We start from the raw sequence: 19,946 nt of genomic DNA on the forward strand, positions 1-19,946 counted from the left end.
ATGGGCGAGGAGGAGTTTAATGGCACGAACAGCGCTCGCTCCGGCAGCACACACTAAAACCGGAGCGGCCCAGGGATTGGCCTGGGCCCTGCGCAGGGATGACACGCAAATTCGTGGAGCATTCCATGTTTTTAAAAATAAAATAAAAAATAGCCTGGAACATGTCCAGCTAAGAATCACTTTAAATGGGCAGGTAGGGAGCACCTGCAGGCCCCGCCAAGCACCCTGGAAGGCGACAGGGAGCAGGCCGGCCTCGAGGAGATGGCGGTCTCACGAGGAAGATGCGCTCAGGGGCCGGAGGGCTATTTTCCCGGCAGTTTACACATGTGTAAGCCATAGGACAGGGTTAGTGACGTTGGCATGTGGGCCTCCTGGAAAGCTGATGTCAGCAAACTCCAGTTACGCAGTTTCAAATAAGAGCAATTTTTAAAACACAAGGAACTTGCTAGTTGCCATCTTCGGAGCTTGAAGAGTCGACCCGCTGGTCTGCCAGGCTGGGGTCCCGCCAGCCTTTGAGCTTAGAGCAGCGGAAAGGGGCGCGTTGTGATCCCATGAGCGCCTGGCCCCAGGTGCAGGCAGGGAGCCCTCAGTGGGCCCTGGGCTGAGACCCCGAGGCGAGCCGTGCCTGGGCCCTCTGGCTTGGCTCACGTCCCTGTCTGAGGCTCCCGGTGCTAGGTCAGGTCGACTGAGCCAACAGCAGTGGCTTCGGGAATCTTCTTCTATTTCCTGGACGCGAACCGTTTGGAATGGGAGGTACAACGGTTCCCACAGGGAACTCTGGGCTCAGTCTCATTTTTTCTAAGTTTTCTTAAGTCGCAGTAGGTCCCACCATCATCATGGAATGAAGAGAAAGATCAGAAGCAGCTACGGAAGGGGGGTGTTTCCGGAACAATCCGTGGGAAGTGGGGGAGGATTGCTAGGCCAGGGACTCCCTTCCTGTTGCACATCCCTGGCCCCTTGGGGAGTCTAGTGAAAGTTAGGGTCCTTGCCCGGAAACAGCGCACTGAGAGAAACACACTGAGGGCTCATAACCCCCATCCTCAGGTCGTGGGTCAGGGAGCCTGGAGTTCCACTGGAACGAAGGAGCGGGGAGTGGAGAGAAGAAGGGAGAGCGGGGGACACCCCAGCCCGCAGATCTGGGCTTCGCAGCTCTCCATGCGCTCACGCATCGGCCAGGACCGGTTCCGGCAGAGACGGCCTTGGGCCTGAGACCCTGCGCGTCCGACAGCCGTGGGCCTCTGCTCCCTGCACCCACCAGGGCGGGAGCGGGAGCTGCTCTGTAGGCGCGTGGGAAGTGGCAAAGGGAGACGCAGAAACGTCAGGTTCCTTCGCTGCTGGAGGGACATGAACACCTCATCAGCAGTAAACACTGGAGCTGCGGAGCCGCGAGCACCCCGTCTGCCTCCGGGGACTTACTTGGCGGGGATGTAGCCGTGCGCGTGCGGCGTCTGCGAGTCCCAGGCCTGGCACTGGAGCCCTGACTTGGTCCTGGAGATCGTGCCCTCGTAGTTTTCCCCGCTGCAGTGCATGCACTCCTCTGGGCGGCGGGCAGGGAGGAAGGAGAAGTGAGAACCAGCGCCCCACCAGGAACGCCTTGAACACCGCTCGCCCCCTGCTCATACGTGCTGTCTAATGGTCACTAACCCCTGCTCATCCGTGCTGTCCCACAGTCACTAACCCCTGCTCATCCGTGCTGTCCCACCGTCACTAACCCCTGCTCATCCGTGCTGTCCCACAGTCACTAGCCCCTTGTTCCTATGTGCTATCCGATAGTCACTTGGTAATAAAATCGGCACCAAAGACTCAATTTTCTAATACAACCTAAAATGCCACTCTTTCTTTCAAATGGTAAAATGAGCATATTTTGGTCAAGACCCCCTCGACTATTATAGTCACGACCAATTTCAGAAATTCCATGAAGGCATGTCCTCGAGCTGGGATGCAGTGGCCCTTGGGTGGGGGGGGACACAGATTCTCGGAGCCTGTCAGTTCTCTGCTGGGACTTTTAAAAGTGGGGTCTCCTTTTCCAGGAGGATCTTTAAACGCGTCTGTGTCATTACCCGATTGCTGGGAGACGGATCCTCCCAGGATCCGAGCGCTGGGGTCTGTCGAGCTCCTGACTCGCTGGGGGCAGTGCTCACCGCCAGCCACAGCAGCTCTCTTTCTGTACGCGTGAGAAGCACGCCTGTCTGTTCTCCGCTTTCTCACATTGTTTACAAACAGGAGCTTTGATTTAGAATTCTTGAAATGACATGGCCCAGCAGGGTCAATGTGACTTTAAGTTTTATGGAGTAATAAGGAAAAAAAAGAGTCAGACCTGATAGAAAAATGATGTGTTCATGTCAACTAAGGGACAAATGACCTCATAGCACCGTGTACAAATAAAGAGTCCCCAGAGTGGAGGTGGGTAAAGTGATGGGGACCTGAGCCGCCACAGGTGGGAACACCGCCAGGTGGCTGCGCAATCCCCTGTCCCCTATCCCCCTCGCACCACTCAGTGGAGCAGGAAATGTGAAATGAAGAACTGTTTTTCAGTAGGATGTTTGTAATTTTTAGCATTGACTGCTGGGACGTGCTGTCCAATTGGTTGGTTCATTAAAATAACGATTCGCTGGTTTAAAAATGGTTCTTAGCTTAGCTTCAGTGCAACAACAAAGCCTCCACATTACTACCATTTCTTTGAATTGTATTGATTTTGCGGTTTTATTCCAACTATGTTACCCCAAATCTGTTTTTGTCTTTCTACTGTGTGCTGAGCTTTAAGCATAGGAAGTTTGTGTCTAGAGTTTACATCTAGTTTTTTTTTTTAAATATTTGTACACATTGAAGGAACATTTTAATAAAAATAATTCAGGTCAATACTAGGGGGTCTGAGCAAATGTTGACCCTTTCCATGAGATTCCTGCATGACTCAGCCGTGTCAAACACGGCGCTAAGGGGTCGGTCACATGCTCCCTGTGGGAAATCGCTTTACAGCACATTGCCGTGCGGGGAAGGCAGACGGGAGGGTGTCTGCGGCAGCTCCTGACCTTCACATTCAGGGATGGTGCAGTAGTCGTATCTGGTGGCCAGGTCGGTGGTGTAACACCAGGGCCCCTCCGGGTCGTTGTCGGGGTTCCGGCAGTAGTTTTCCTCCAGCCCCTCCAACGGGTGGCTCATGGGTGAGTACCTGGGCGGGACGGGAAGGAATCACTCTGATTGCCTCCTAAACGTCAGCACGTGACCAGCCACGCAGACTGAGGAGCCTCCGGTTCCCATCCGGAGGTCAAGGCCCTGCCATCCCAGAGCCCAAGGGTCTGTGGTGTCCGATTGCCACCGTCTCTGTTGCTGGGCTGTTTCTGCCCAGGCGCTAACATTCCCGTTATTCCTACTTGCACAGTCACGTCTCAGGAGGACCACACTGTTTGTCTGCACAGGTGGCGGGAGCAAGGCCTCCAGCCTGCCGGCTTCTCGTGCATCCCAAATGCCTGCTTCTGTCAGTGCCTCTCTCTGTGAAAACGATGGTAGTGAACACCAGGCTCCGGGTGACACTACACTCTGTCTACATCCTCTCGTGTAGCCCTAATGAAAACCCCACCAGGATGGTGATGTTAGCCCTACTGACACATGAGACGACTGAGACGCAGCAGTGAAAACCAAACAGACCTTGCCTTAGTCGGAACAGTTAATGAGGAGCATCTCGAGAATTAAGTCAGATCCGTCAGACCCCCCAGGCCGGGTTCTCTCTGAAATGCAGCCAGATTTAGGGGGAGTGGGGCGTCGGGGAGTGGAGCTAACTTTCAACTCGAGATGAGTTGCCGTGCGGAGATAACAGGTTATCCAAAGCCTGAGACCTGGGGCCTAAAAGTCAGGCTTTGTTTGGGACCCTCCTACGCGCCTGCTTTTGGCAGGCCGAGCCTGTTTCCTCATCTCCCAGAGGAGAGATGGCCGAGACCCCTGGTCGGCCAACTGCGGCTCGCGAGCCACATGCGGCTCTTTGGCCCCTTGAATGTGGCTCTTCCTAAGCCTTAGGAGTACAGTGGGGCCTTGACTTACGAGTTTAATTCATTCCGAAACCGAACTTGTTCAGGAGCTCGTTAACTCAAATTACTCTATCAACTCAATGCAAAAAATCGACGGAGAGACAGCTGGTATCTCAAAAAACTTGTTAGTCGGGACACTCGTAAGGCAAGGCCCCACTGTACCCTAATTAAGTTAATAACAATGTCCCTACCTATATAGTTTAAGTTTAAAAACTTTGGCTCTCAAAAGAAATTTCAATCGTTGTACTGTTGATATTTGACTCTGTTGACTAATGAGTTTGCCGACCACTGGCCTAGACCAAGCATGTCAAACGCAAAGGCAAACACGGGCCCAATAAATGAGGCATGTGGCCCATGGGCCGCATGTGGCCCACAACAAATATTTTTGCGGCCCAGCCAATATAACGGTATGGAAGAAAACATGAATTTTATCATTGCTCTTGTTCTATTTTATACTATACCTTTTGAAAGAAACCTACATTTCTATGAAAATTGAAGCTTGTGTTTGTTTGAGGCCCACATAAACTTAAACCTTGTTTATTTGGCCTGTGTTAGCCTTTGAGTTTGACATGCTTGGCCTAGACCAGTGGTTGGCAAGCCGTGGCTCGCGAGCCACATGCAACTCTTTGGCCCCTTGAGTGTGGCTCTTCCACAAAATACCGACTTCGGCGCATGGGCCACGAAGTTTCAATCGCACTGTACGTGCACGCCCGCACATGGTATTTTGTGGAAGAGCCACACTCAAGGGGCCAAAGAGCCACATGTGGCTAGCAAGCCGCAGTTTGCCGACCATGGGCCTAGACTAGCTCCAAGGCCCCTGACAGCCTATGATTTAGCCATTTGGTTCCATTGCTTTTCCCCCATAAGCCTTCATGTCCCAGGAATATGAGGTCTGCTCATCTCACGGGAGGCAGTCAAGGCAATTTGTTGGGAACGGGGTGGGGCCATAGACACCAGCTCCGACTGGATGAGCTTTGTCACCAAGAACTTCGTGCCGCCTGATGTTCCCTGGGAAATGTACAGTGAGAATGACACTAAACGAAATAGGCGACTTGTGGGAGAATCCATTGCTCGTTTATATTTCATTTCCTCTTTCACTCCACAATGCTGAGGTGAGAGTTCTAATTTGATACGTTAGTTTTCAGCTAATTGCATCCTAATCGTGGCCATCTCTGGTCTCTCAGACTCAGCCTAGAACCCGTGGTTTGGTAGTTCTGTTCTTACCAGGCATCCTTCTGTGAGCTAGGGCTTCCAGAAAAGCATGTGTGCGGAGTGGATGGGGCACAAGCATGCCCTGGGGGGGCTATCACTAGTGGAACCATCTGCCTCAGATCAGTAGGTCCTCTGTGCCTGTGCGGGCACCTATCCTGGGGGCTTGGAGGGAATGCCGTCGCTCTAAGTGCAGCAGGTGAGCACAGCGGAGAGAGACAGCCTTACATGGGGACGTGTGGAGAGCTGTCGCGCCACTTCTGACAGGCAACCCCGTTTCTCGTCTGGGACACCGTCCCCCGGTAGCGCCTTCCGTTCCCGGTCTTGCACTCTGAAAGATAGACTGAGAAGACCGCACGGCGGTCAGTCCCTTCGCAAGGGAGGTCACGCCGAGCCCTGCGTCCCGTGCAGCGAAAGGACACGGTGGTCCTGCCACCCAAGGTCACCTTTCATGGCTCTGGGAGAGGTGCCGCTAGCAAAGCTGTTTGGTGCTTCCACAGGTTTATTCAAAGCGACAGCCCGTCTGTGTGCCAGGCGCCATGCTGGGTGCTGGGGGCACACGGAGTGGGGAACAGTGGAGTCAGGGCGCCGCAACAGCAAGCGATCAAGGACGCAGCCCTTGGTGACCGGTATGACAGACAATAAACAGCGTGTGAGCGCGAGAGGGGGACGGGAAGAGGGCTTCCAGGCTGGGGGGGCAGTGCGCTTTTCAGGGGCCTGGAGAGCGCCCTGACTGTCCTGAGGCTCCCGGCAGTTTAAATATGAAAAGTTTCTAACACGTTAGAAAGTGGGGTCTACTTTAAAGGGTTGCCACGGCCACCACCTCCCCGACTCCCAGGGCAGGGCTCCATCCTGTTGTTAAGCACACCGCCAGGTGCCCACCCGTGTCCCTCGTGGCTCCGGGTGGGCACCCGTGGCTGGCAGGCCACTTTCCAGTGTGTCTGCCCCCTTCTGGTCCCACCAGTTGGGTTATATGCTTTCCGAGAGTCCAATGTCTGTATTGTCAAAACTTTTAATGCAGCTGTATTTGATCAAAGGTTATCTAAACTGGCCGGCACCATACATAGGCATTACAATCTTCTAAACTGAGAAATGAGTGAGAAAAAAAAGGCTTCTCTTTAACGAAGCTGAATGCTTTTAAGGACTTGAGAGAGTTGAATCGTTTTCAAAATTGCTATCAAATCCACTGAGTGCAACCCACGCATACGGTGACTATATGTGTGGGGGGAGATCATAACGATACAAAGGTGTCCGACAGTCAGACTGATGAGTGGATGCCCCGGACCCAGCTCTGCTTCAAAGAGAAGGAAGCTGGTTATGGTAGACAAGGCCCTTAGAGCAGCGGTTCTCAACCTTCCTAATGCTGCGACCCTTTCATACAGTTCCTCATGTTGTGGTGACCCCCAATTTCATTGTTACAAATTGAACATAAAGCATAGTGATTATTCACAAAAACAATATGTAATTATATATGTGTTTTCCAATGGTCTTAGGTGACCCCTGTGAAAGGGTCGTTCGACCCCCAAAGGGGTCGCAACCTACAGGTTGAGAACCGCTGCCTTAGAGAGTCATTTATGCCAGAAACACGCCGGGTCACCCCTATCGCTGGCCCATGTTCCAGGACAAAGAGCCTCCACCCAAAACGTGCCCGTGAAATCGTGTGTCTTCAATCCCTTTGTGTCATCTCTCATGATTCCCCCTTGTAAACCAGCTTTAAAGCTAATTGACTGGCTGTCTGTGGGAAGTATTTCTCACACACCTATCGCAGACGAGTGATTTAACCCAACTGTCTGTATACAGATTACACGTAGGTCTTCACGGAGACATCTACCTACAGTAGACTTATCAAAAGTGTACATGCGCCCGGCCGGCGTGGCCCAGTGGTTGAGTGTCAACCTATGAACCAGGAGGTCAAGGTTCGATTCCCGGTCAGGGCACATCCCGGGCTGTGGGCACAAGCCCAGTGTGGGGTGTGCAGGAGGCAGCCGATTCGTGATTCTCTCTCATCACTGATGTTTCTATTCTCTTTCTCCCTCTCCCTTCCTCTCTGAAATCAATAAAATAATATTTTTTAAGTGTAAACACAAGGCCCTTCAGAGGCCCCGAGGTCAAGGAGAGGCTTTGAAAGGAGGTGGGGCTTGAGCTGAGACCTGGGAGATGAGAAGGGACTGGCCAGGGCGGGACGGAGAGGGTGGGCGGCAGGGGTGTGCCCGCATGGTGCAGGCGCAGGGGCACGCGTTCGAGCCCGGCCGGCAGGGTGGGCTTCAATGACGCGGGGCCCTGGAGCCCTCGGGGGCATTTGGATGTTGTTCGAGGGGCACAACGGCCTTGAAGCAGGGATGTCACCGCCCAGCCCGCCCAGTGGCCCAGCCAGTGATGACGGCGGCTTAGACCCAAGTGGTGGCAGCGGCCATGGCGGCAAGCGGCAGATGGAAGGGTGACAGCAGCTCTTCCCAGAAAAGCGCCAGGGGGTGATTCAGCCCAGGTCGATATTGCACAGTAAAGAGACAAGCACCGGGAAGGACTGACTTTTGACCTTTCGCCTCTCCTTGTTTGTCTGTACCTGCCAGCGTTTGTCTAACCTTTGGCTCCTGCCATCGCCTGGAAAACAGGCAACCGCAGCGATGCGCACTCAGGCGGCGGTCGCCCCAGGTCCCCTCTGGTTAACCATTTACAGGGATGTGCACACGGCAGCGTTTTGCAGGGGGGACACTCACCAGGCCCCCCTTTCTTTAATCTGGTGGATAGTAGGGAATGCTGTGTGTCTCATCCTTGGCTCAATATTTATAAAAACTACTAACTTCACCAGATAAATTGTAGATCTCATCTGCACTTGAATCTCAAGAATTAAAGAGAAACTGCCGCGGCCAGGTGGCTCAGTGGTTGGAGCATCGTCCTGGGCACCAGAAAGGTTGCAGGTTCTATTCCTGGTCAGGGCACATGCCTAGGTTGTGAGTTCGATCCCCATTTGGGGTGCATATGGAAGGCAACCAATTAATCTCTCTCTCCCCCCCCACCCCCCCCCCCCCCGCCCTCATTCCTCCCTTCTACTCTTCCTAGAATGCAATGGAAAACAGGAAAGAGGGGCAGGAGGGGAAGGGAAGGAGGGGGGAGGGGCAGGATGGAGGGGCAGGAAAGGGAAGGGAAGGAGGGGGAGGGGCGAGACGGGGGAGGGGAAGAAGTAGACGAACAGGAGAAGGAGGAAAAGAAAGCATGGTGCGCACTTCTCTTTTCATATAAAACCACGTCTCTCATCCGAAGGACCGGGGCGGTCTTGCTGTTGTCCCCCATGACCACGCAGTGCTGCTCTTTGCTGTGATACTGGAAGGACCTGCGGGAGAGAATCGGACACAGCAGAAGGGCGGGTCAGTGGAGGAGAGCCGTCTTTCGCTGGTAAGTAGGAGACTCTAAAGGTAAGCGTGTCCCTTGGTGGCTCCAGGAGCTCTGAGCTGTTCTTTTCAATTCCGTGTGGCCCAGTGTCCATGACTCTGCCATGGTGATCGCATCCTTCTCCCTCCCTTCTCCCTCCTGGCCCTCCACCTCGCCTCTCCCTCCCTCCTCCCTCCTGGTCCTCCACATCCTCTCTCCCTCCCTCCTCCCTCCTGGCCCTCCACATCCTCTCTCCCTCCCTCCTCCCTCCTGGTCCTCCACCTCGTCTCTCCCTCCCTCCTCCCTCCTGGTCCTCCACATCCTCTCTCCCTCCCTCCTCCCTCCTGGCCCTCCACATCCTCTCTCCCTCCCTCCTCCCTCCTGGCCCTCCACATCCTCTCTCCCTCCCTCCTCCCTCCGGGCCCTCCACCTCGCCTCTCCCTCCCTCCTCCCTCCTGGCCCTCCACCTCGCCTCTCCCTCCCTCCTCCCTCCTGGCCCTCCACATCCTCTCTCCCTCCCTCCTCCCTCCTGGTCCTCCACATCCTCTCTCCCTCCCTCCTCCCTCCTGGCCCTCCACATCCTCTCCCTCCCTCCTCCCTCCTGGCCCTCCACCTCGCCTCTCCCTCCCTCCTCCCTCCTGGCCCTCCACATCCTCTCTCCCTCCCTCCTCCCTCCTGGTCCTCCACATCCTCTCTCCCTCCCTCCTCCCTCCTGGCCCTCCACATCGTCTCTCCCTCCCTCCTCCCTCCTGGTCCTCCACATCCTCTCTCCCTCCCTCCTCCCTCCTGGTCCCTCCACATCCTCTCTCCCTCCCTCCTCCCTCCTGGTCCTCCACCTCGTCTCTCCCTCCCTCCTCCCTCCTGGTCCTCCACATCGCTCTCTCCCTCCCTCCTCCCTCCTGGTCCTCCACATCGCCTCTCCCTCCCTCCTCCCTCCTGGTCCTCCACATCCTCTCTCCCTCCCTCCTCCCTCCTGGTCCTCCACATCCTCTCTCCCTCCCTCCTCCCTCCTGGTCCTCCACATCCTCTCTCCCTCCCTCCTCCCTCCTGGTCCTCCACATCCTCTCTCCCTCCCTCCTCCCTCCTGGTCCTCCACATCCTCTCTCCCTCCCTCCTCCCTCCTGGTCCTCCACCTCGCCTCTCCCTCCCTCCTCCCTCCTGGTCCTCCACATCCTCTCTCCCTCCCTCCTCCCTCCTGGTCCTCCACATCCTCTCTCCCTCCCTCCTCCCTCCTGGTCCTCCACATCGCCTCTCCCTCCCTCCTCCCTCCTGGTCCTCCACATCCTCTCTCCCTCCCTCCTCCCTCCTGGTCCTCCACATCCTGTCTCCCTCCCTCCTCCCTCCTGGTCCTCCACCTCGCCTCTCCCTCCCTCCTCCCTCCTGGTCCTCCACATCCTCTCTCCCTCCCTCCTCCCTCCTGGTCCTCCACATCCTCTCTCCCTCCCTCCTCCCTCCTGGCCCTCCACATCCTCTCTCCCTCCCTCCTCCCTCCTGGTCCTCCACATCCTGTCTCCCTCCCTCCTCCCTCCTGGTCCTCCACATCCTCTCTCCCTCCCTCCTCCCTCCTGGTCCTCCACATCCTGTCTCCCTCCCTCCTCCCTCCTGGTCCTCCACCTCGCCTCTCCCTCCCTCCTCCCTCCTGGTCCTCCACATCCTCTCTCCCTCCCTCCTCCCTCCTGGTCCTCCACATCCTCTCTCCCTCCCTCCTCCCTCCTGGTCCTCCACATCGCCTCTCCCTCCCTCCTCCCTCCTGGCCCTCCACATCCTCTCTCCCTCCCTCCTCCCTCCTGGTCCTCCACATCGCCTCTCCCTCCCTCCTCCCTCCTGGCCCTCCACATCCTCTCTCCCTCCCTCCTCCCTCCTGGTCCTCCACATCGCCTCTCCCTCCCTCCTCCCTCCTGGTCCTCCACATCCTCTCTCCCTCCCTCCTCCCTCCTGGTCCTCCACATCGCCTCTCCCTCCCTCCTCCCTCCTGGCCCTCCACATCCTCTCTCCCTCCCTCCTCCCTCCTGGTCCTCCACATCGCCTCTCCCTCCCTCCTCCCTCCTGGTCCTCCACATCCTCTCTCCCTCCCTCCTCCCTCCTGGTCCTCCACCTCGCCTCTCCCTCCCTCCTCCCTCCTGGTCCTCCACATCGCCTCTCCCTCCCTCCTCCCTCCTGGTCCTCCACATCCTCTCTCCCTCCCTCCTCCCTCCTGGTCCTCCACATCCTCTCTCCCTCCCTCCTCCCTCCTGGCCCTCCACATCCTTTCTCCCTCCCTCCTCCCTCCTGGCCCTCCACATCCTCTCTCCCTCCCTCCTCCCTCCTGGTCCTCCACATCGCCTCTCCCTCCCTCCTCCCTCCTGGTCCTCCACATCCTCTCTCCCTCCCTCCTCCCTCCTGGCCCTCCACATCCTCTCTCCCTCCCTCCTCCCTCCTGGCCCTCCACATCCTCTCTCCCTCCCTCCTCCCTCCTCCCTCCTGGTCCTCCACATCCTCTCTCCCTCCCTCCTCCCTCCTGGTCCTCCACATCCTCTCTCCCTCCCTCCTCCCTCCTGGTCCTCCACATCGTCTCTTTCTGTGGTGACCGCTCTACTTTTCCTCACTCATGTTCTTAATGAAGTCCCAGAATATTTGCTTTTGTGTTGGAAAGAAGTGATTCTGGTGGCCTTGAATTTATTTCCAAAATGGTCTACATGACTCCTGTGATGCCGGGAGCCGGTCCATCCTTGCTGTTTCAAGGGACCTGGCATATATGGCATACTGTTCTTAATATGTTTGCTCACCTTCTTGGCACTATGTGTTTTAACCAAGGTCACCTCTCTGAGAAAGGTTGTTTCCCCAGGTAGGGATTTTCCCCTGAAGTTAGGGAGGGAATAAAACCCCTTAACTAAGTGCCAGGCGGGTAATTAATCACTTTAACTATTAACAATCATGCTTAAACTACATAATCTTTACTCCCTGGAATGGAGATAAGAAACGCCCTAACCTTTGGAATAGAGATTGATAGGATTGGAATCACCTGGTATAAATACAGATGTAACAAGACAACAGGACACAGAACCTAGACACAGAACCTAGACACAGAACCTAGAGATAGAAGAACTTCACTGGAGAGAACATGGCAAAAGATCCTGGACAGAAACTGGCCACAGAACCTAGAGACAGAACCTAGCGAGAGAACATGGCAAAAGATCTTGGACAGAACCTGGCTACAGAACCTGGCTGGAGAACCTACAGAACCTGGCAATAGAACCTGGACAGAACCTGGCTGGAGAACCTACAGAACCTGGCTGGAGAACCTACAGAACCTGGCTGGAGAACCTACAGAACCTGGCAATAGAACCAGGCAAGAGAACCCAACCATGCTGATCAACTGAACGCTGCCTCCGTGTCCTTCCTTCTTTGCCGACTCCGTCCACACCTTTGGGGACCCCTGGACCCGCTGGGGTTGGACCCCAGCACTGTGATTCCCCTTGACCTACACCTCTGTATTCTCTCCCCCTTGACCTGGCGTTCAAAGCCTCCCCAGCTACCTGTCCAGCCCCATCTCCTGCACGAGCCTTTGGTCCGTCTCCCAGGGGCCAGGCCAGGCCACGCCCTCTGCCTAGAAGGCCTCAGGCCTCATCAGTATTTCCCCAGCTCCCACTTACCCCTCAAAGCCCAGCTCAGCTCACACCTCCTCCCTGAGGCCTGCCCAGCTGATCAGCCCTTAGGAACTGATCTCTCCTCTGAATATAGAGCACATATTGATTGCGTCACTTACCAATTCCTCACCTAGGCTGTATTTTTTTTAATTTAAATTTGCATTATATCCAGTTTCTGTGACTGCACCACACCAGAGCCACAAAAGGCAGGGCTGGAGCGTGTACCCACACAAAGACCTAGCACACACAGTGCTGTATCGCTCAGACGCTGGTCACGCCCTCAATGCTTCTCTGCTCCTTGGGGTCCCGAACACCACCTCCTCCACACGTGATCCTCAGTAAATGCTTAGTGATAACGGTGTTAAACACAGAGCTTTAATGGTAGCTGCTCGTGTCACATGTACAAATAAATAAGGTCCTCTGGGGACATTTTTCTAAAAGGGACGCTAATAAGTGTATCAAGACACTATTGTGTGGATTCCGGTACAGGGAGCAAATACAGGTTCCAAACTCCGATCCCATGAAACCCCTCTTACATCCTGTCCTTGTCGCGTCCATGAGCAGAGTTCCTGATGTCAAAATAAGAGTCTCTCAAATGGCAAGATGTCTGCCCAGGTGCCAGGACACCAAAAATACCTGCAAATGAATGTGGTTTCTTCCTCGCATTTCACGGCACATTCGGCGATGCTCCCTGCGGCCAGCTGCTTCCTGGTGAAAGTAATCAGCGAGGCCCCCTGCGTGTTTACGTAGCTGTCCAGGGGGTCTCCGTGACCTACACGTGGGAGGGAAAAGCAGGATCGAGTTAATGAACACCAGCCTAGCCGGTCGCTCAGTGGTTAGAGGATCGGCCCTTGGACTGAAGGGTCACGGGTTTGATTCTGGTCAAGGGCATGTACCTCAGTTGCAGGCTCAATCCCCAGCCCCAGTCAGGGCTCACGCGGGAGGCAACCAGTCAATATGTCTCTCTCACATCGATGTTTCTCTTCCTGTCTCTCCCGCTCCCTTCCACTCTCTCTATAAATCAATGGGGGAAAATATCCTCGGGTGAGGATTAACAACAACAAAAATGAATCGACACCACTGTTTGATGATGGTGACTTTGTATAATCTATCTGCTCTGCCTCCACCAAATAAAACGTGCTGTTTTATCGGAAGCAGAACAGACGGCCACGAAGAACAATGTTTAGTCAGGAAAACAGTGCCATTCACAGACCGCACTCTGTTCAGAGATCAGTTGGATGGGTAGGTTCATGTATTAGAACTAGTTAACAACTCCTGAGTTGCTACGTTAGTGGGTGTGAAGCCTTAAATAGGAATGAACTTGGTCTGCTTGCTGTGGATGGCCGTGACGCGACAGAACACTAGCGACCACCGGTGGCCCGTTCACTCCGGGTCCGGGAAGAGCGCGGAGCGGTGACTTGGTCTCCGACCGTCTGAGCCCTGGTGGTCACACCGTCCCTTACACGGACGCGGCAGGCACTCCCTGAGTGGCTCCGCCGCGAGGTGCATTCCTGGTGACTTGCTGATGTTGAGCAGGAATAGGACCTGCCCTGCAATCGAGGTCATTTTCACGCTGGGCTCAGTCCAGGGACACCCACTTTCAATGAAAGAGGAATAAGTTCTTCCATGATGATGACAGGTACCTGGCCTTCTGCAGGGAATTGTAAAAAAGCAGACAAATACTGGTCCTGAATTTTCTGTGAGATGAAATCTAAGGCGAAGAAGCTGTCTGGAGGTTGCTCTGCCCTTTGTGACTGCGGCCGAGGGTGCCTGAGCCCGGCTGCAGAGGGTCCCTGCTCCCGCCTGGCCTGCCTTAGCAGCTCTGTTCCAGCGGGAGATGGCCTCCGTCCTTTGGGGATGGAGCACTAGCGATGTTCACAGGGCGAGAGGCCAAAGAGGTTAATAAAATACAGAGAGCAGAGTTTCCTAAAGTTTGTCTAAATGGGATTGGGCAACGTGGGACCTTGGCCGCTTTGGGGAAGAGGGGGGCGGGGACCTAAGCCAGGCGGAGGGACTGCGGAGGGACCTGCGAGTCTTTTCAGGAGCTCGGTTAGAAGGAGGGTTTGTGGAGGGCGGAGCAGTCACGAAACTTTCCAAAGAGGAGCCGTTCGGAGCAGGCGCGGTGCTGATGGAAACTCCACCGGAAGGTCAGCAGGAGGCAGACCCCTCAGCAAGCCCCGCTCCACGCACCCCACCACCCCGCCCCCCCCCCCCAGCACCCCAGACCCTGAACGCACGCACAGCACAGTGAGGCACTCAATGCAGGAGTCAGAGCCCCCGCCCCGTCCTCCAACCCCCACCCCCCACCCTTCCCCAGCTCAGGGCACTCCAGGCTGCAAGGAGGACCCTGGACAGGAAGGGGCTGGCGTGATTTCAGTGTGACACGCAAAGCACGTGAGAACGACGAGAAGGTCATGGAGAAGCAGGATTGTAGGCCGGGGTCCATGTCATCGTCGGGCATTTCCCCCCACTCTGAGCTCTCTTTTCTGAGAGTTGGTCTTTGGTGAACTCTGTAGATTGGCGTGTGATTCTTTTTAAAGTTAACTCTATAAAGCATATCCTAGAAAGGGTTAAACTGTTGTAAGAGTTCTTAGAAAGTGCTGTCCAGCCCGGCCAGCGTGGCTCAGGGGTTGAGCGTGGACCTATGAACCAGGGGGTCACAGTTCGATTCCCCGTCAGGGCACAGGCCCGGGTTGTAGGCTTGATCGCCAGGGTGGGGCGTGCAGGAGGCAGCCGATCCATGATTCTCTCTCATCATTGATGCTTCTATCTCTCCCTCTCCTTTCCTCTCTTTGAAAATCAATAAAAAAAAAAAAAATTAAAAAACAGAAAGTGATATCCAAACAAGAAACTTTCTGTTTATATCACCCTTTGATTAAGGTGCCTTGAATTGTGTTATGCTATTATGTTTCATAGCACAGAGCTGCTCAGATTCGCCTAAGGAACAAATGTCCCGAAGAGCTATCCCAAAATACATTTGTTTTCTGTTTTGTTCAAAAAATTTCTCCCCAATTTTTTATTTTAACTCGAGGGCTCATGTGGCAATGGGGTCTGATGCACTTTAAAAACAGTTCTATATTCTAGGGCCAGTGTGGCTGTATGTTGCTGTCAAGCAGTGTATTTTACTGATACCGTGGGCCTGTCTGCTTGTCCCTCACTGTGACGTGCATGTGTACCCGTGGCTGTGTGTTTGGGAGACACGGCCGAGTGGCTGTGACATGCAAACTCCTTACCCAGTGCACTGGAAACAAGGCCCTTCTCAGAAAGAGGGCGCCATGCCTTCCTTGAAAAGGGGCCTGCGGAAGCCTTTCCCAGGGGGTGAGGACAGATGCCAATCCTGTCACAGAGAAGTCGGCTCTAACGCTTGGGTGTCCCCCGCCCTGCCTGCCTTGCCGGGAGAGGGGATGGAGACTGCACGCCCCGCACAGCGTCTCCCCGACACCTCGGTCCCCTCTCTGCTCTGTGGCCTCGGGATTTCTCTGAATGGCTCCACCCAGTTCAAACGCACTTGACTCTAAAGCGCAACCTGTAGCATTTCATCTGGCAATTTATAAATTTACACACTGTTTACATGAAGAAGTACTTGCATGATGTATCATTCCATTTGTATGGACTGTCCAAAATAGGCAAATCAGAGGCAGAAAGCAGATGAGTGATTGCCAGGGGTTGGTGGGGATGGAAGTGGGAGGAGGGGGGAGGGGGGAGGGGGGAGGAGGAGGGGGAGGGGGGAGGGGGGAGGCGGAGGGGGAGGGGGAGGGGGAGGGAGGAGGGAGGAGGGGGGAGGGGGGAGGGAAATGTTGGGGTGACAGCTAAGGAAGGTTGTTTTGGGGGGATAATGAAAATGCTCTAACACTGTGGCGATGGGTGCACCGCTCCAGGAGAGGGAACCATTGGACTGGATGCTTTAAAGCACGGATTGCGTTGTGTGTGAATCGTATCGCAATAAAGCGGTGGAGGAATAAAGCGCTCTAAGGACACGCTCAGGGTATTTTACAGGAAGTTTAAACCAGGTTGAAGGCGTGCGTAGGGCACCAAGGTTCCTTCTTGGAGCGCCCTGGTCCAAATCCCGCTTTCTGTACTTCCTGGGTGTGGGGGTTCGGTCAATAGGCAAGGATGGATTAAGCCGTCTATGCAACGGGCGGGGGGGTGGGGGGGGGCAGGGAAGGATCTACTACCCTACCTACTGCACCAGCTAACGGGCACACACACACACACTCACGCTCACACACACACCCACACACCCACACACACACGTGTGCGCGCACTCATGCACACACGTGCACTCACACAAATGCACACACGTGCGCGCGCACGCACACATACGCACACATACGCACACAGAGATGCACACACGCACATGTATGTATGTATGTGTAAAAATGGGGGGCCTGGCCTCCCTCCAGCCCTGAGTGTGTGTTGCTATCTGCACACACCATTTGGTAAATCAGTGCCTGTGATTCCTCCAGACATAAAAGCAAATGTCTGTGTAGGAAAATCCTTACTCAAACCACAGCAAACAGGCAACTAGTAAATACAACTACGGGCTGGTCAACGAATGCAGTGGGGGGGGGGGGGGCAGTTCACTGTTTACATTGGAGAGTGAGGAGAGTCTGACCTCTCATGCACATGAGCTAAATTAACCACACTGAGAGCCAGGCAAAAGACTAACAATTTGGGGGGCTGTTAGCTCTATGTATATGGGCTATTTTTTTTTCAACTAAAATAACTATTATTTGAGCTCAACCTTTTATATACAGTGGGGCCTTGACTTACGAGTGTCCCGACTAACGAGTTTTTTGAGCTACGAGCCATCTCTCGACCGATTTTTTGCTTTGAGTTGCAAGCTCAAAAAATTCGGGTTATGAGCCAGCTTCAGATACCCCACTGCTAGTTGGCGCAGCGAACGTCACAGTGACTTGACATACGAGTAATTTGAGTTATGAGGTCCGTCACGGAACGAATTAAACTCGTAAGTCAGGCCCCACTGTATAAGAGAAATCACTCATTTATTCTCTGCCCCTTTGTCCCAGGATTTATTGGGAAATTACACTTTTTCTTGACAAATGCCTCAGTCTTAGACAAATGCCTCAATCTTAGAGCATGCCTTAAGCCGTTTAGATTTTAAACTGGGAATCTCAGAAATCAAAAGCGGAATTAAGCTAGGGGCTCACGAAGCCATCCTCTCTCTGCTTTTAGGACGTTGCCAGGAAGAAACAAACAGTGATTTACTGAGAAAAGTCTTTCCGTCTTACCTGGTCTCAGGAACAAGAGAAGCAGAAGCAGCAGCTCCTGGCGGCCCATGTTGGGACTGGCCAGCGGAGTCCGGACAGCACAGCCGGGCGGCCCCAGCCCAAGGGGTTATTGACTTCCAGGACCGGAAGTGCCCCCACCAACAAGGCAACCGCAGGTAGTTACTCATTACCTCCCAGGCCCGTGGCCCCTGCGCTCTGAGGGTTCAAACATGACCTGGACGGAGGGTCTTACAACATGTGTGAACCTGCAATAGGTGCTGGGAAATGGCGCAAGCGGCCCCGCCCCACAGCGCCTCTGCTCCCCGGGCCCCGCCCGCCCCGTCCATCCTCTCTCCCTCGGCCTGTTTCCTTCCCTCTCCTTCCATTCTCTTTCTTTGGTGTAAAACGGTAAATCACTGTCACAGTGGACGTGTGAGAGCGTCCCGCCAGGCCCTCTGGGGAGTGGTGCGGGCGCAGTTCCACTCACCTCCAAGCTGGCGGCATCGTCCCCTCCCCACTCGGTCAGGCTCAGGGGCTTGCACTTCCCCAGGGGGACCGGCTCACAGGGGTGAGGCTCTCAGACACGGCTTCTTAGGCCTCAGATTGTGGCCGTGCCTCGGCGTGCTCCTCAGCATCCTCCTGGTGGAGAGACTGCCAGGTAAGGTGTTTTATTATTAATATTCCTGTGGGCCCAGTAGACTCACGTGTCCTCCAGCATTAGAAATGATGTTAGGAAAATAGCGATCTTTTCTCCAAATGAAGTCGCAATGCATTAGATCAGTGGTTCTCAACCTTCTGGCCCTTTAAATACAGCTCCTCATGTTGTGACCCAACAGTAAAATTATTTTCGTTGCTACTTCATAACTGTAATGTTGCTACTGTTATGAATCGTCATGTAAATATCTGACATGCAGGATGGTCTTAGGCGACCTCTGTGAAAGGGTCGTTTGACTGCCAAAGGGGTTGCGACCCACAGGCTGAGAACCTCTGCATTAGATTCTATCCTCAAGAAATAAACCAAAGTTATGTTTAAGAGTCTGTCTTGCCCAGCCGGCTGGTTCAGTGGTTGAGCACCGCCCTAGGAGCCAGGAGGTCACGGTTCAATTCCTGGTCAGGGCACATGCCTGGGTTGCAGGCTCGATCCCCAGTCGGGGGCATGCAGGAGGCAGCCGATCAATGATTCTCTCTCATCATGGATGTTTCTATCTCTCTCTCCCTCTCCCTTCCTCCCTGAAATCAATAACAATTTCTTGTTTTAAGAAAAGCCTGTATTCATTTTAATTGTGAGTTCCCCAGCTTAGGGCTAGCATGAGTAAGGAAGAACATGCTTTAAAATTCCTATGTCAGTGCCCCCAAAATCAGCTCAATTGACCCCATTTTAAATGTGGAGTAAGAACAAGAACTGCTTTCTCCGGGCGACACAATTCCTCTCTGTAAATTACCCCAGGATGTGCAGACATGGGATCCTGGATTGAGAGGGCTGTACCAAGGCCCCACATCTGCACCTCATGGGGTACTCGTTGCAGGAATAAAACATGCTGGGAGCCAGGAGGTGACGGCTGTGAGGGGCTGGGTGACCTGAGGGAGCTTCCTGATTTTCTGCTCCACCCCAGCCTTTCTTCTCTCCTCCAACTCCCCCTCCTTCCCCTGGGGCCCCATTTATTAAAGGGCCGCAGGCGAAGCGAGCTGCAAAGTCAGGGCGGGACCAACTTCATCCTTAGAACATCCGCAGTGTCCTTCGGGGGCTCCGTTGGTGTGTTTGAGAAAGTACTTGGGGGGGAAACATTTATTTCCATTTGAACTGTTTCAGTACCGCCTCGTGGAGAAGGCAGGTCGGAACAATGTCATCGGAATTCGACACCCACACAAATGCCCTTGTCTTTTCATGTGGGTGGTGGTGGTGTGCCTTTTGCCCCCTTGCCTCCCGGAAGCTTCTAGAATACACTTGATTCTACAGACGTCGTTTGTGTAAATGAGGCTGCCCTCCTGTGGCGACTTCGTCATCTTCCTCAGAGATCGGTCATGAGAGCTCAGGCACACGGAGCAGAGTTTGCACGGTGCCAGCCAGGTCTGCAGGGTGCGGGGAGGCGGGCGAAGAGGGGGGTCCCTCCGGCAGAGACCAGGTGGGTGCAGGGTACGCACAGAGCAATGAACCATTCTGGATGGTGCATAGGGACCCTATGTGGGCACTCTTTTTTATTTTTTTATTTTTATTGATTTCAGAGAGAAAGGGAGAGGGAGAGAGATGGAAACATCAATGATGAGAGAGAATCATGGATCGGCTGCCTCTTGCACGCCCCATGCTGGGGATCGGGCCTACAACCTGGGCCTGTGCCCTGACTGTCGACACTCAATCACTCAGCCACGCCGCCCGGGCCCTACGTGGGCACTCTTGGGGGTGATGGGTAGTGGTTTTGTCCAAGGCTGTAAAGACGATTAACTCAAAATACGTTATTTTCTACTGGGAAGAATGGCGGAAACTGAAGAAA

At 54.4% G+C, this 19,946-nt stretch overlaps 1 protein-coding gene across 1 annotated transcript in view; it reads right to left on the reverse strand.

The window, feature by feature from the left end:
* The window catches only part of PLG (plasminogen), a gene marked incomplete at both ends in the record, with an annotated part of 43,273 nt that extends 25,746 nt beyond the window's left edge, over nt 1-17,527 (reverse strand). Inside the window, 6 exons of the mRNA XM_081094584.1 lie at nt 1,417-1,537; nt 3,030-3,169; nt 5,460-5,574; nt 8,456-8,562; nt 12,863-12,998; nt 17,479-17,527. Of these exons, the coding sequence (XP_080950710.1) occupies nt 1,417-1,537; nt 3,030-3,169; nt 5,460-5,574; nt 8,456-8,562; nt 12,863-12,998; nt 17,479-17,527 (668 nt within the window). The remainder of the gene's footprint in view (nt 1-1,416; nt 1,538-3,029; nt 3,170-5,459; nt 5,575-8,455; nt 8,563-12,862; nt 12,999-17,478) is intronic.
* Between the last annotated feature and the right edge of the window lie 2,419 nt (nt 17,528-19,946).

The sequence above is a fragment of the Myotis nattereri genome (assembly GCF_964212035.1).
Source record: "Myotis nattereri genome assembly, chromosome: 6".
Classification (NCBI taxonomy): domain Eukaryota; kingdom Metazoa; phylum Chordata; class Mammalia; order Chiroptera; family Vespertilionidae; genus Myotis; species Myotis nattereri.